General features: G+C 41.1%; 1 protein-coding gene across 2 annotated transcripts in view; it reads right to left on the bottom strand.

Annotated features, from left to right (window-relative positions):
- Window positions 1-4,864, bottom strand: part of MANBA (mannosidase beta) — a 102,419-nt gene extending 97,555 nt beyond the window's left edge. Inside the window, exon 1 of one of the 2 annotated variants that reach the window (XM_081085547.1) lies at window positions 4,372-4,864. In XM_081085547.1, coding sequence (XP_080941673.1) covers window positions 4,372-4,425 — 54 coding nt within the window. In that variant the 5' untranslated portion in view covers window positions 4,426-4,864. Of the gene's footprint in view, window positions 1-3,669; window positions 3,961-4,371 lie in introns of those variants that run through there. The other variant, XM_081085546.1, reaches the window with a different exon arrangement.
- Window positions 4,865-16,096: the final 11,232 nt, after the last annotated feature.

Genomic DNA, 16,096 nt, shown 5'->3' with positions numbered 1-16,096 from the left:
GGTTTGTAGAAATATCTTTACTGCACATAAAACTGTCACAAAATATTTAGTATAAAAAGGTTGTTAAACTGAATATATAAATACTTACAATAAATCTGTATACACTGAAAACTTCCAAATGGATGTAGTGTATTTTTAAATTTTAATATTAGTAATATCTCTGGAAGTCAGGTTTCCAAGTTCTCTTCTCACTTTTCTATATTTTCTAATTTTGGCACACTGAAAATCTTTTTTTTTAATACATTTTTTATTGATTTTTTTACAGAGAGGAAGGGAGAGGGATAGAGAGTTAGAAACATCGATGACAGAGAAACATTGATTAGCTGCCTCCTGCACAACCCCCACTGGGGATGTGCCACAACCAAGGTACATGCCCTTGACCAGAATTGAACCTGGGACCCTTCAGTCTGTAGGCCGACGCTCTATCCACTGAGTCAAACCAGTTAGGGCTGAAAAATCTTTCTTTTCTTTTTTTTTTTTTTTAGAAAGGCTTTCCAAAGTTACACCACCAAGGAATTGCACGGAAAAGCTGAGAACATTCCCAAGAGTCCCCTAATCTATGCACTTATCATAAGGTTACTAATTAGGTTTTCTGCCTCACTACAATGTGGCCTCCCACAAAATAGAGACTGAGTCTCCCTTGTTTTTTTAATGCCTCTTTTAGTGTATGGCATAATAGGAGGATGAATGAATGAACGATTACCTTTAGGAGCGGGCTAAGACACCTAAGGTTTAGATTCTGTATAGGAAATACACAATCACTTACGAACACCCAAGGCTGGCCACAGAGCCTCTCAGTAAATACCAATTCCATTTAACCAACTACTCAGACTGGCAACTCCTTAACTTTTCCTTGACTCCTCTTTCTCTCACACCTCACATTCAATCTATCAACGAATCCAGCTGAACAAATCTTGTGTGTTCCATGTTTAAAATGTGTTCTCACAATCACTTCCCTGCTACCACCCTGGCCCAAGCCAGGAATTATCTCTTGCCCAGACAACTGTAATAATCCCCTACCTGGCCTCCATGCTTCCACCCTGATGCATTGTAGTCTTCACACAATAGTCAAAAATACCTTCTAAAACGCAAATCTAATCATGCAAGTCCAAGCTCAAAACACCCAATAACTTGCCATCACCTGTAGATTAAAATCCAAAGTGTTCCCCATGGCTTACAAGCCCGGCATCACCTGCCTCCCCACCTCCTTTGAACTCATCCTCCCACCCTCTTGGCTCACAGGCTCCTGCCACACTGGCATGCTTACTATTCCTGGAACTTTCAAGCATGCTCCCTTCCCTATCCCTGTCTTTTTTTCTCTCTCTTTGCTGGGAATGCACTTCCTAAAACTGACCTCATCAAAAAGACTTCTGCTTTAAAAAGTCGCTTTATCAAATGCCTCTCTTTAACCACTTTTTAAAAGTAGCAACCCTTCCCAATCGACCTTCACTTTCTCTTCCTTTAACCTGCTTTGTTTTTCTTCAGGGTACCACCTGTCATTATATTATCTACTAATCTGTTTATTGTCTCTCTTCCACTAGAGATTTTCTATTGGGCAAAGACTTTGTTTTCTTAAACATTCACTATCGAGCACTTGGAACAGTGCCTGCCACCTTGGAGCTATTGAATAAATACTTACGAGATAATCAGATGAATGAATACATGAATGAATGACTTCGGCAAGATGTGCTTCAAGTTCTCATGTGAACACAGTATCTGGGCTAGTGTCTGCTCTAAACTCTAGAATATCTCCTGAGGTCAACACCGAAAAGGAATGTAATAAAGCAGGTGTTATAACATCACAGTATTTAACAATGGCACTGATGTCGATTACTGTCAATTGGCCTGGAGTTCTCCAAGCCCCAGAAAGCTTCCCCATCTCTCATCCCACTACCATTTAAGACCCGCATCCACCTTATTGAAACAAAGTTTTCCTAAGAATTTATGAACAGATTTAATAGGCACTGTAAGCTATTCCCATGAGGAAACTTCAGTTATTTCATATTATGAGTAACCTCATTCTCACTGACTAGTTACTGAACACCGTTTCCTGATATGTGGCCCTGTAACACGGATCTGCTTTGCTAAAGTCACTAATGATTTCCCATTGGCTTAATTCCACCAGCGCAAAGAGGCAAGGAGAGGCCCTGCGATGCACACAGGCGTTCTCAAGGCATGTGTAAGTGAAGCCTCGGGGTGCCAAAGTCAGCCGTGGTCTATGCCACAGATTGAGTAACTAAAAATAAAGTACATAAGTTAGAGAATTATTTATTTAAAAATAAACTGGACTGTAGACAGTGTCAGATAAACTTCCTTTCTGACTTACATTCTTGAAAAAAAGCTAATGCAGAAAATATCCCTAGTTGACCATCTTGTCATTTAAGTAAAATTTCAATGATACTCCTGACTGTGAACCACAGTGCTTCAAAAATACATGGCTTTTCAAAACACCAGCGTTAAGAGCAGAATAGTACAGAACCCCGGCTATGGAGTCAGGCCAGCCTGGGTTAGAATTCCATTTCTGCCACTTTGTTGCTGTGTGATCTTGGATAAGTTCTCCTAACTGCTCCCGGCTAATGCAAAGACGCGTTCCATAGAGTTCTTATAAGGAATGAGACTATGCATGCAAACTGCTTAGTAAGTACACCTTGTCCCGCCAGCCTGATTCAGTGGTTGAGCACAGACCTATAAACCAGGAGGTCAGGACTGGATTCCCAGTCAGGGCACACGCCTACGTTGCTGGCTCCTTCCCCAGTGTGGGTGTGCAGGAGGCAGCTGATCAATGATTCTCTCATCATTGATGTTTCTAGCTCTCTCTCCCTCTCCCTTCTTCTCTGAAGTCAATAAAAATATATATCTTTTTAAATGTACATCTTGTCCCAGCCAAAGATAATCATAGAATGGGAAAATGACCTGCAGCAGGTGGAACCATGAAGACAGCGGAAGGTGAGAGTCTGCCAACATCTGCACACACTGGCAATCAACCAGGAAAATGTCCTCCACACGTCTATAAATTAGAGCATCTATTAAACACACGCACATCGCATGCCTTGAGCAGAAAGAGCAACTTTCTTCATATCCCAATCAGCTTTCAAAGTTATGCAGCCTTCACACCTGCACTGACCATCCCTAACCTTACACTTGTAGGTCTGTCTCCTCAACCCATGTGCTGCAAAACCCCAAATCTGACTGACTCCCTGAGGCCTAACCGCGAAAATGAAGCCCTGAGACACGTTACTAAACATAGTTAGCATTTACTTAGCAAAACACAATAGTCCCCTGCAGGCAGCATCCAGGTAGCTGAAACAGTAATCCCCCCTTAGGCTTTATAGGTGACAGCACGTCCTTTCCACCCACGCTTCAGTGGAGAACTGAGGCGGTAAGTGCACCACAAGTAGCAAGGCCTGTGCCCTAAGGAAACTTCCGCTTTCCAGTTCCTGAGGTCGGGGCGCGGGTCAGCCTCCATCCAGCCGGGGCCCCAGTGGTGCGCTTCTTCAACAGCACATACGCTGCCTTGGCAGCTCCCCTCAAAGACCACAAGCTGCAGAGGGGAAGTCAGTGCCCAACAGAGGAGAAGAGCCCGGGGCAGGGGACTCCCAGGCGGGTCCCGGGCCTCCCTCCACGAAGGGAAGGCGGGCGCAGGCTCGCGGGGGCGGCCACACGGGGTACCTGGATGAGGTTGCGCTGGAGCAAGGCGGTGTGCACGCAGCCGGGGACCTCCCCGGGCAGCTCCAGGGAGCCGTTCCCGTTGCGGATCCTCCAACTCCCCCGCAAGCTAAAGCTGCGCGCGGCGGCCGTGGGGTCCGCACCGCACAGCGCGAGCAGCAGGAGCAGGCAGGGCCGCATGCTGGGACCCGGAGGGAGGTGTCGGTGCCCGCGCTGCGGGAGGCCACGGGAGCCACGCGAGCGAGCTGAGAGCCGAGGCGCCGGCCCTTCCAGCCGCGGCCGCGGCCCCGCCCCCGGCCCGGCCCCCGCCCCGCCCGCAGGTCAGCTGAGCTGCAGGGACGCGGTGTGCGCGCGGGTGCGGAACGCCAGCCCCTTGGCACAGCTCGGGCTCCTGGCGCTGCGCTCTGCGCCCGCCTCGGCGCTCATGCCTGCTGCTCGGGTATCAGAACGGGAGACGCAGCGGTGCGCGGTGATCGGGGCACACAGGCCCTGGGGGCAAAGTGGCGCACCGTCCGGGGGAGCTCTGGGACAGAACAGCTTGCGGAGGCCGCAGCTGGAGAGGCTTCTCTCTGCTTCAGAGAAGCGAAACACCGAGACACCCCACCTCTTCCGTTCCCCAAACTTCCCCAGGCCCCCACCTCCTGCAGCTCCCCGGTGGCCTCAAAGTACCCCGCCCTTGAAGGAGTAAGCCATTACTAGAAGTACCTCATTCGTGGGGTTGTTTTCAGGGCTGAGAAATCCGTGCACAGCGCGCAGCATGGGGCCCGGTCCAGAGAACGACCTGCCCGTTAGCTAGTCATCTTAGTGGACTAAGTAAGACCTTCTGTTTCCTGAAGCCCCGCAGAGGAGGCTCCGAGGGCCCTGAAACCTTCCCTACACGCGCAGGCAAATTTAAATCTTCTGCCGCGATCTGTGGGACTCGGCAAACCACGAATTCTCTAACACCTCGGTTTCCTGAACTGAAGAAAAAAAAATGTAGACAGTACTTTTTCAGGTCGTTAGAAGCATCAAATGAGTTAAATAGATGGTTGGCCTGCCCGGCCGGCTGGCTGGGTGGTTGAGCGTTGACCTATGAACCAGGAGGTCAGGGCACCTGCAGGGGTTGCGGGCTCCATCCCCAGTGTGGGGTGTGCAGGAGGCAGCCCATCAGTGACTCTCTCTCATCATTGGTGTTTCTCTCGCTTTCTCTCTCCCTTTCCCTTCCTCTCTGAAATCAATAAAAATGTATTTTTAAAAAATAAATAAGGGGGGGAGGTTGGGGTTAATGGGGGGATGAGGACACATTTGTAATACCTTAACTAATAATAAAAAATAAATAAATAAATAAATAAATAGATGGTCGTCCCGAACAATGCGAGGGTACCCAAAAAATAACATAGTAGTCACGTGGCCTCTCGACTCCCATTTTTGCAATAAAATGTTACTCTGATCCTAGGAAGCTGACACAGAGAATTTCGCACTGCATAAAATAGACTGGCTTATTCTTGTGTTGATCTTATCTGCCTTATTTCCTTATTTAGGAGACAGTCTTTGAAGAGAAGTTCTTTCCTCACAAATCCAAATTGTTTTGCTTTATAATGGCCCTGAAAGTGTGTGAATCAATAGACACAGGACGATATTTTACCTTTTAAGAATCAGTATTTTTCATAAACCTAGCATTTTGGCGTTAGGGACATTATGGATTATACAGCCCAAGCCTTTGAGGTAAAGGGGTCCAAACAAGTCGGGTGATTTGTCTGTTATATACGGTAGTGGCAGATAGGACCAAAACACTCCTCTCCTGTCTCTTAGTCTCCTTGCAGTTGAACATGTTAATATTTTAGCGGAAAGTTTCTGGCTGATTCAAAGGCTTCCTCACTCCAGAAGCATTCTTACTTTTGATAGGAACAAAACTCTAATTCAAATAATATACCATAATGCATGGAAATTGATAGCCAGCCCTGGTCTGTTCAAACTGATAACATGACTATGGCTGCAAGAATGGCAAAGGAATTTTTTTGTAAATCCCAGAGATCCCATTAAGCAAAGTCAAAGGAAAGGTCATGCCAGCAAATGTGTTTAGATATATTCTGTTATTCTATTAAGAAATATTTTAGCCCAGCCAGTGTGTCTCAGTAGTTGAGCATCGACCTATGAACCAGGAGGTCACAGTTGGATTCCAGGTCAGGGCACATGCCCAGGTTTCAGGCTCAATCTGTAGTAGTGGGCGTGTAGGAGGCAGTCCATCAATGATCCTCTCATCATTGATGTTTCTCTCTCTCTCCCTTCCTCTCTGAAATCAATAAAAAATATATTTTTTAAAGAAATATTTTAAAGAATGAAACATCATTCCTCCTTTCATTCCAGGACACAAACGTGACATCATTTGGATTATGTCACTTTGAAAACAGAGAACTTAAAGCAAATGCAAAGCCCTAACAAGTATTCTGTCTAAAACTGGCATTGGCACAGGTGATATGACGAAGTTTTCATTTTGTTATAGGAAAATTTTTTGTTCACAATTTCTAGGAAGAATAAATCTTATTTTGAAATACTTATAAAATTTGTCAACTTATGTAATTTAAAGGCACAATATCAAATACAATTTTTTAAAAGTCACCTGTTTCTATAGCTTTATACTGTATAAATGGATCCCATTTTGATCATCTCATTTCATGCTCCCCAGAATTCAGATTAAATAGATCAACTGATAGTTTCCTGGTTTAAAGAAACAAAGAAAGCCTAACAGAGGTTAAATGACGTGCAGGGTCAATGTTCTGCTGCAGGAAGCCAATAGGGACTTTTGGTCCATCTGACACTATTTCCTTCATCTCTAAATGTATGAAGTTGGTAAGTAAACTCATTGGAATGCCATGGTATACCAAGGCTAAGGATGTTCCAATCCCATGAGATAATCACATAAAGTATAATAAAGAGAAGAAAAATGACTCAGAGTGTCTGCTTAATCCCCAAAGCTAGGGACAATAGGTCATAAATGTCCCCTTTGAAGGTTAAAGAACACTTAAACCCCAAAATAAGAACACAAACAACTCAACTGAAAAATGAGCCAACGAATATATATGAAACCACAGTGAGATAGCATCTCACAACTGTCAGAGTGGCTATCACTAATAAAATAAACAGATGCTGGCCAGGATGTGGAGAAAAAAGAACTCTCAGGCACTGTTAGTGGGAAAAACAGCATGGAAGTTTCACACACACACAAAAAAAAAATGGATCTGCCTTATGACCCAGTGGTCCCACTTATGAGATCATACCCTAAGAATCCTAAAACACCAATCAGAAAGAATATATGCATATATTCATAGCAGCATTATTTACAATAGCCGAGATCTGGAATAGCCCAAGTATCCATCAGTAAATGAGTAGATAAAAAATCTGTGGTAGCCTGGCTGGTGTGGCTCAGCAGTTAGCATCCACCCATGCGCCAAGAGGTCATAGGTTCGATTCCCAGTCAGGCACAGGTTTGATGCCTGGGTTGCGGGCTCAATCCCCAGGAGTGGGTGTGCAGGAGGGAGCTGACTGATGACTCTCTGTGTCATCATTCTATCTCTGTCTCCCTTTCTTTTCCTTCATCTCTAAAAATTGTATATTTTTTAAAAGCTCTGGTACATATACACAATATTACCACAGCTGTAAAAAAGAAGGAATATTTTTGTGAATGTAAAAATATTTCTTATCCTGTGCCACAACATGGGTGGACCTGGGGATTATATGCTAAATGAAATAAGTCAGTTAGAGAAAGACAAATACTATATGATTTCACTCATATGTGGAATCTAATGAACAAAATAAACTGACAAACAAAATAGAAGCAGAGGCCTGGATACATGGACAGGTTAACAGAGGTCAGAGGTGCGTGGGGAGGAACTGGATGAAAGAAGGTGAAGAGATTAGCCAAAAAACATATATGCATAGCCCATGAACACAGACAACAGAGTAGTGAAGGCCAAGGGATGGGTGGAGGGGATGGGGACATCGGTAATAGTGTCAAAGTTTTTTATAAATTAAAAAAAAAAGAAGATAAACAGATGGCAAATAGGCATATGAAAAGATGTTCCCTGCCCTAACCGGTTTGGTTCAGTGGATAGAGCGTCGGCCTGCAGACTGAAGGGTCCCAGGTTTGGTTCCGGCTAATGGCATGTACCTCAGTTGTGGGCCCATCCCCAGTGGGGGGTGTGCAGGAGGCAGCTGATCAATGTTTCTCCCTCATAAATGTTTCCAACTCTCTATCCCTCTCCCTTCCTCTCTGTGAAAAATCAATAAAATATATTTTAAAAATAAAAAAATAAAAAAAAGATGTTCCCCATCATATGTCATCAAGGAAATGTAAATTAAAACAACTGCACAACTACTAGAATAGTAAAAATTTGAAACACTGACACAACCAAATGCTGGCAAAGATGTGGAGCAACAAAACTCTTTATTTATGCTAATGGGAATGCAAAATGGTAAAGCCACTTTATAGAAGACATTTTGGTAGTTTCTTACAAAATTAAACATGCACTTAATAAATGATCCAGCAATCACACCACTTGGTATTTACCCAAAGGAGTTGAAAAGTAATGTCCACACGAAAACACTCCCATGGATGTTTATAGCAGTTTAATTCACAATTGTTAACACCTGGAAGCAACCAACGTACCCTTCAATAGGTAAGTGGATAAATGTACTGTGGTATATTTAGACAATGGAATAATATTCAGTGCTAAGAAGAAATGAACTATCAAGTCATAAAAATACAGGGAGGAAACTTAAGTGCATATTACAAAGGGAAAGGAGACAATCTGTAAAGGCTACTTATTGTATGATTCCAACTAAATGACATTCTCAAAAAGGCAAAACTATGGAGACAGTAAAAGGATCGATAATTGCCAGGGTTTAGAAAGGGATATGTAGGCAGAGAACAGAGGATTTTTAGAGTGGTGAAGCTACTCTGTAGCTTCTCTGTAGATACATATCCTATATAATAAAAGGGTAATATGCAAGTTGACCCTAATGGCCGAACAACTGGGAATGACCAGTCACTATAACATGCACTGACAACCAGGGGGCAGGCGCTCAATGCAGGAGCTGCCCCCTGGTGGTCAGTGCACTTCCATAGGGGGAGCGCCATTCAGCCAGAAGTTGGCTCATGGCTGGCCAGGGTAGCAGCAGTGGTGGGAGCCTCTCCCGCCTCCGCAGTAGCACTAAGGATGTCCAACTAATGGCTTAGGCCCACTCCCCATGGGGACTGGGCCTAAGACATTAATTGAACATCCCCCAAGTGCTCCCAGTCTGCCAGAGGGATGTCTGACTGCCAGCTTAGGCCTGATCCCCTGGGGAGCAGGTCTAAGCTGGCAGGTGGACATCCCCCAACAGGTCCCGGACTGCGAGAGGGTGCAGGCCGGGCTGAGAAACCCTCCCGAATGCACAAATTTTTGTGCACCAGGCCTCTAGTCATTATATATTTGTCAAAAACCATAGAATATACAACACTATGAGTAAGCTGTAAACTACATAGACTTTGGGTGATGATGATGTGTTGAAGCAAGTTCACAAATGTACCACTCTTGTGGAGGATATTGATAGTGGGTGAGGCTTTGCATGTGTGGGGGACAGGGGAATATGGAAACACTATGTATTAGCTATTCAATTTTTCTGTTAATTTAAAATTGCTCTAAAAAATAAAGTTAATTAAAAAGATTATACATGTATATTTCAAAAATCCATGGGTCAAAGAAATAAAAGACTTCTAAGTAATGTTTTGCCATGTAAGGAGCTTAAAGTTGTCACTCCATCCTAAAAAACGTTTGTTTTACAAAGGTGAAAAGTTGAACAAACAAAATCAATAGCTCTTCTTACATTCATCAGAGAATTGAGGTGACAGGGAAATGTGCTGCCTCCATAACTGGAGAGATAGACAGGTGAATACAGAGATTCACCATTTACCAAAGCAGAAACCCATGAGCTGGAAGCTCCACAGGAACCAGTACTAAGTTAAGGAAACCTAAACTGTAACTAATGAATAGCTGGAGGTTTGGTTTGGACAAGTCTGAGAGTTAAAAACTTCAAAGGTGCCCAGTCTCCGGGGGTCATCCACACTTTTTTGAGTTTTGCCTCCAGGAGCCTATCAAGTTCTCATATTGAAGACTGGAGAACAATTCCCTCATAATTTTATCAGGGGGAGGGGGAAAGGAACCATATTAAAATACACCAGAACATTCTGTTTTTCTTAAGATATGCCCCCAAGAGAAATTATTTTATCAGCCTTGCTTGCTGGGGTTTTATCAGAGCCTAACCAACCTGGAAGAAGGGAGATACCAAACTCTAGCCCCCTCTAGCCATCCTTCCCCACCTAAGGGGGTGAAAAATAAAGAGAGAAGCACTTGTGAATTTTACAGTCCAGGACACAGCTCTCACCACAGGACTTTATGGAGAGCTCCCCCTCACCCGATGCCCTCCCACCACATCACTAAAGGCCTATTTGCACATTTTCTTTCAGTATATCATGTATGGCTTTCAAAAAAAAATTACAAAGCAAAAAGAAAAAAATACATTTAAAGAGAGAGCAAGTACTAGAACCAGACTAAAACATGGCAGGGATTTTGGATTATTAGGCCAGGAATTTAAAATAACAATTATTAATATGTCAAGGGCTGTAATGAATAAAGTAGAAAGCATACTAGAACAAATGGGCACAGAGATGGAAATTCTAAGGGGAAAAAAAGAAATACCAGAGGTCAAAAACAATAACAAAACTGAAGAATGCCTTTGATGGGCTCACTAATAGAATCGAGGAGAGAAATTCTCTGAGCTTGAGGATATGTCAACGGAAACTTTCAGAATTGAAAAGCCAAGGAAAAAGATTGGAGAAACATGGAACAGAATATCCAAAGACTGTGGGACAACTACAAAAGGCATACAAAGAAAGAGAGAAAAACAGAAGTAATATTTGAAGCAATAAATGACTAAGAATTTCTTCTAAATTGATTTCAGAGCACAAACTACACATCAAGGAAGCTCAGAAAACACCAAGCAGAATAAATGCAAAAAAAACAACCAAACAAAAAACAACCACCTACATCTAGGCATATCATACTCAGACTTAAGAACACCAAACATACAGAAAAAAATCTTGAAAGAAACAGAAGTAACAAAACACATTATCTATAAGGAGTAAAAATAAGAATTACACACAATTTCTTCACAGAAACCACACAAGCAAAAAGATAGGGGCCTGAAATATTTAAAGTGTTGAAAGAAAAATAATCACTAATATAGAATTCTGTACCCAGCAAAATTATCCTTCAAAGAGAAGAAATAAAGACGTCCTCAAAAAAACAAAAAGTGAGGGAATATGTTGCCAATACACTTGCCTTTTAAGAAATATTTAAGAACTTTAACAGGGAGAAAGAAAATCATATAGATAAAAAACTGGGAAAGAAAGAAAAGAAGGAAGGAAGGGAGGGAGGGAGGGAGGGAGGGAAGGAAGGAGGGAGGGAATTAGAAAAAGAATAAAGTGAAAACTTATTTTTCTTATTCATAATTGATCTAACAGAGCAGTTTGTTCAAAACAATAGCAGCAACAATAAATAATGATCATAGTTTATATATGTAAAATAACTGAGAGTAATGACACAAGGGACTAGAAGAAAGGAATACTTTTTTTATTATAAGGTACTTGCACTACCCATGAAGCTACACAATGGCACTCAAAAGTGGACTCTGACAGTGGATTTGTAAAGGTTTATTGCAAACTCTAGGGCAACCACTAAGGAAATTAAAAAAAAATAATAATGGATATGCTAAGAAGATAAAACAGAATTATATTAAATGATCAGTTAAAACCACAAAAGTTAGAAAGGGAATGGAAGACAAATACAGGAACAAAGGCAATGAATAGAAGACAGGAGCAAATATTGTAGATATTAATCCAACTATATTAATAATCAGTTTAAGTGCCAATGATCTAAATAGACCAATTAAAAGGCAGAGACTGTCAGAGCATATCAAAAAACAAGGCCAAGTATATACTATCTACAAGAAACCTATTTTATTATTTTATTATTTTTTTAAATATATATATATATATATATATATATATATATATATATATATATTTTTTTTTTTTTTTTCAGGTGATCATCATAGCCGGGTTCTCTTGTCAGGGTCTCCAGCCAGGTTCTGTAGCCATGTTCTCTTGCTAGGTTCTCCAGCCAGGTTCGGTCTCCAGGTTCTGTAGCCGGGTTCTTCAGCCAGGTTCTGTCTAGGTTCTCCAACCAAGTTCTATAGCCAGGTTCTGTCCAGGTTCTCCAGCCAGGTTCAGTCACCAGGTTCTAGTCAGGTTCTCTTGCCATGTTCTATCCAGATTCTGTAGCCAGGTTCTCTCGCTAGGTTCTGTCTCTAGGTTCTGTGGCCAGTTTCTGTCCAGGATCTTTTGCCATGTTCTCTCCAGTGAAGTTCTTCTGTCTCTAGGTTCTGTGTAGGTTCTGTGTCATTTTTTTTAAATATATTTTTATTGATTTTTTACAGAGAGGAGGGAAGAGGGATAGAGTTAGAAACATCGATGAGAGAGAAACTTCGATCAGCCGCCTCTTGCACGCCCCCTACTGGGGATGTGCCCGCAAACAAGGTACATGCCCTTGACCGGAATCGTACCTGGGATCTGTGAGTCCACAGGCTGACACTTTATCCGCTGAGCCAAACCGGTTAGGGCAAGAAACCTATTTTAAATATAAAGACAGATATAGATTAAAAGTAAAGGAATAGAAAAAGACATACCATGCTAATACCAAGCAAAAGAATGCTGGAGTATCTATATTAACCTCATAGTGAACAGACTTCAGAGAAAAGAAAATTATCATGGTAAAGAGAGGCATTAAATAATGATAAAGGAGATGATTCTCCATGAAGATATAACAATCCTTAATGTGATGTGCCTAACAACAGAGCACCAAAATATGAGTCAAAATCTAACATAACTGGAGAGGGGAAAAGATGAATCCACTAATATTGTTGGCACCCACCTATTAATAATGGACAGATAGCAAGCAGAACAGGAAGGGTATAGTTGAACTCAATGGCACCATTACTCAACTAGATATAATTGATATGTATAGACTACTTTCTTCAATGGCAGCAGTTACACATTTTGCTCAAGTTCACACAGGACATTTACCAAGGTAGACCATATTTTGGATCATAGAACACACTTTAGCATATTTAAAATAATAGAAATTATACAATATATACACCTAGACCACAATAGAATTCATCTAGAAATCTATAACCAAAAGATAGCTAGAAAATCTCAAAATGCTGTGCAATTAAACAACGCATTTCTAAGTAGCACATAGCTCAAAGATGAATAATCAAGAGAAATTTAAGTATTTTGAACTAAATAGGAATACAGCTTATCAAAATCTGTGAGATGTAGTGAAAGCAGTGCTTAGAGGGAAATTTACATAATTGAAAAATGCACATATTAGAAAAAAAGAAAGATCTAAAATTAATGATCTAATGTTCCACCTTAGAAAACTAGAAAAAGAAGAGCTAATTAAATCCAAAGTTAGCCAAAGAAAAGAAATAATAAAAATTAGAGGAGAAACAAATGAAATAGAAAATAGCAAATCAACAGAGAAAATCAACAAAACCAAAATCTGTTTTTTTGAAAAGATTAATAAAATCAATAAGCATCTAGCCAAGCTAACTAAGGGGAAAAAAGATAGACGACACAAATAGCTAATATCAGAAATGAAAGAAATAACATCACTACAGATCACATAGATATGGACATAAATACTATGAACAACTCTATGCCCAAAATTTGATAGCCTATTTCAAATGAACAAATTCCTTGAAATACACAACATACCAAAACTCACACAAGGAGAAAGGGATAATCTGAATAGGCCATTATCTATTTAAGAAATTGAATAAATAATTAATAACCTTCAATAACAGAAAGTATCAGACCCAGATGGGTTCACTGCTAAATTCCACCAAACATTTAAGGAAGAAATTATACCAATTCTCTACAGTCTCTTCCAGAAGATAAAAACAGAGGGAATACTTCCTGGCTCATGCTATGGGGTCAGCATTGCCCTATACCAAAACTAGACAAAGACATTACAAGAAAAGAGAACTACAAACCAAGATCTCTCATGAACACAAATGGAAAAATCCATAACAAAATACTAGGAAATCAATAATGTATAAAAAGAATTATACACTCATGACCAAGTGGGATTTATTCTGGGTATTCAAGGCGGATTCACCATTCAAAATCAATTAATGTAATTCATCACTTCAACAGGCTAAAAAATAAAAATCACATTGCTATATCAGTAGGTGCGGGAAAAGCATTCGACAAAACTCAACATCCATTTATGATAAAAATTCTCTGCAAATTAGGAATAAAGGGCCAGATGTTTATTGATTTTACTAATCTTTTCCTCAACTTTATAAAGTATATCTACACAAGACTACACTTGTTATACTCAATGGTGAGAAACTAAAAGCTTTTCTGCTAAGATCAGTAATAAGACAAGTATGTCCTTTCTCACCACTCCTTTCCAGCATCATACTGGAAGCCCTAGCTAATGCAATAAAACAATAAAAGAAAGTAAATAGTATACAGATTGGGAAGGAAGTTGTAAAACTATCTTTGTTTGCAGATGACAGGGTTGTGTATGTTGAAAACCTGAAAGAATCAATAAAACTCTTGGCACTAATAAGCAATTTATAACAAGGTTGCAGCATACAAGGTTAATATACAAAAGTCTATCATTTTCCTATGTACCAGCAATGAAGAATTGGAATTTGAAATTAAAAACACAACACTGTTTACTTTAGCACCCCAGAAGAAAATGAAACACTTAAGTATACATTTAACAAAAATGTATAATAAATATATGAGGAAAACTACAAAACTTGGATGAAAGTAATGAAAGAAGAACCAAATAAATTAAGAGACATTCCATGTTCACAGATAGGAAGACTCAATATTATCAAGATGTCAGCTATTCCCAACTTAATCTCTAGATTCAAGGCAGTCCCAATCAAACCCAAGCCAGTTATTTTGTGGATTTGACAAACTGATTCTAAAGTTTATATGGAAAAGTAAAAGATCCAGAATAACTAACATAATACTGAAGAAGAAGAACAAAGTTGGAGGTTTAACCCTACCTTATCAAAAGCTAGTTTTTAGCTGGGAGGGAGAGCTGAGCTGTCAGGTGTTGGAGCAGCTAATTAAAGCAACAAGGAGTGCCCTGACCGGTTTGGCTCAGTGGATGGAGCGTTGCCCTGCAGACTGAAGGGTCCCGGGTTTGATTCCGGTCAGGGGCATGTACCTTGGTTGCGGGCACAGCCCCAGTAGGGGGTGTGCAGGAGGCAGCTGATCAATGTTTCTCTCTCTTCGATGTTTCTAACTCTCCATCCCTCTCCCTTCCTCTCTGTAAAAAACCAATAAAATATTTTTTTAAAAAAGCAACAAGGAGTGAAAAATAAAAGTAATAGTGAAGCTATGACTCCCTTACTGCGATAGTATAAGCAGGAGGCTAAAAACTGGATAAGATGCCAACTCTCCTGTTTCATTTTCCCTGTAAAATGGCAGGCACACTGGTCAAGGGTCAGGTGAATCAGCACAGATGTGGGGGTTGGTTCACTGTTCAAAGAGCCCTTAACAAAAGGTCACGGCTGTTTTATAGACCCTGGGGTGTGGGTGGAGGTGTGAAGAATGAGGAGGAAGGCCAGAAGCAGAAAATTACTGGGTACTGAGTCTAAGTAGGGACAAATGTATTCAACGTTTTCCACTTTCCTCCACCATTAGGAGATTTCAGCCGAAACACCTGAGGAAGACCCCTGCCTAATGCCTCAGATAAAGCTACCTCTAAATGAAGGCACTGGGGCTAGGAAGGTAAACATGTGAAAAGCATGAGCAGGCAGAGGGTCATCAATAGTACTTCACTACTACTCCCTTTGGAAGTTATACTTGGGCTGTGCACCAGGGCTGGTGAGGGAAGGACAGCTTGCCCTTACGAGGCCTCTCAGGTAAAGAAAGCCTTTGTAGTTGTCTATGGTCAGGCCTGAAAAGTCACATTTACGTCCTATGATCCTGAAGATCTGATAGTGTTGGAAATATCCATGAGAGATATATGGAATTTGAGGCAAGCTCCAGTAGAAGAGTCACGATATAGGCCCTTATATTCTGGAGCAAGGCTATGCATTTCACCATAGTGAACTACTCTGTTAAAAAAAAATTGGCCCTAGTGTACTACTGGGTTTTAGTAAAGACCAAACACCTGACCACTGTACACTAAGTGACTCTGCAGGACTATCCAGTCAACCAAGTAATAAAGCTGGGCAAGGGCAGCGACGTTTCCGTATATGTAGGAAGTGATACATTGAGACTCAAGTGAAGTCCAGAAGACCCATGTGAATTCTATGA

This window comes from Myotis nattereri (genome assembly GCF_964212035.1).
Source record: "Myotis nattereri genome assembly, chromosome: 1".
Lineage (NCBI taxonomy): Eukaryota > Metazoa > Chordata > Mammalia > Chiroptera > Vespertilionidae > Myotis > Myotis nattereri.
Note: the sequence above shows the minus strand (reverse complement) of the source record. Positions and strands in the feature narration are given on the sequence as shown.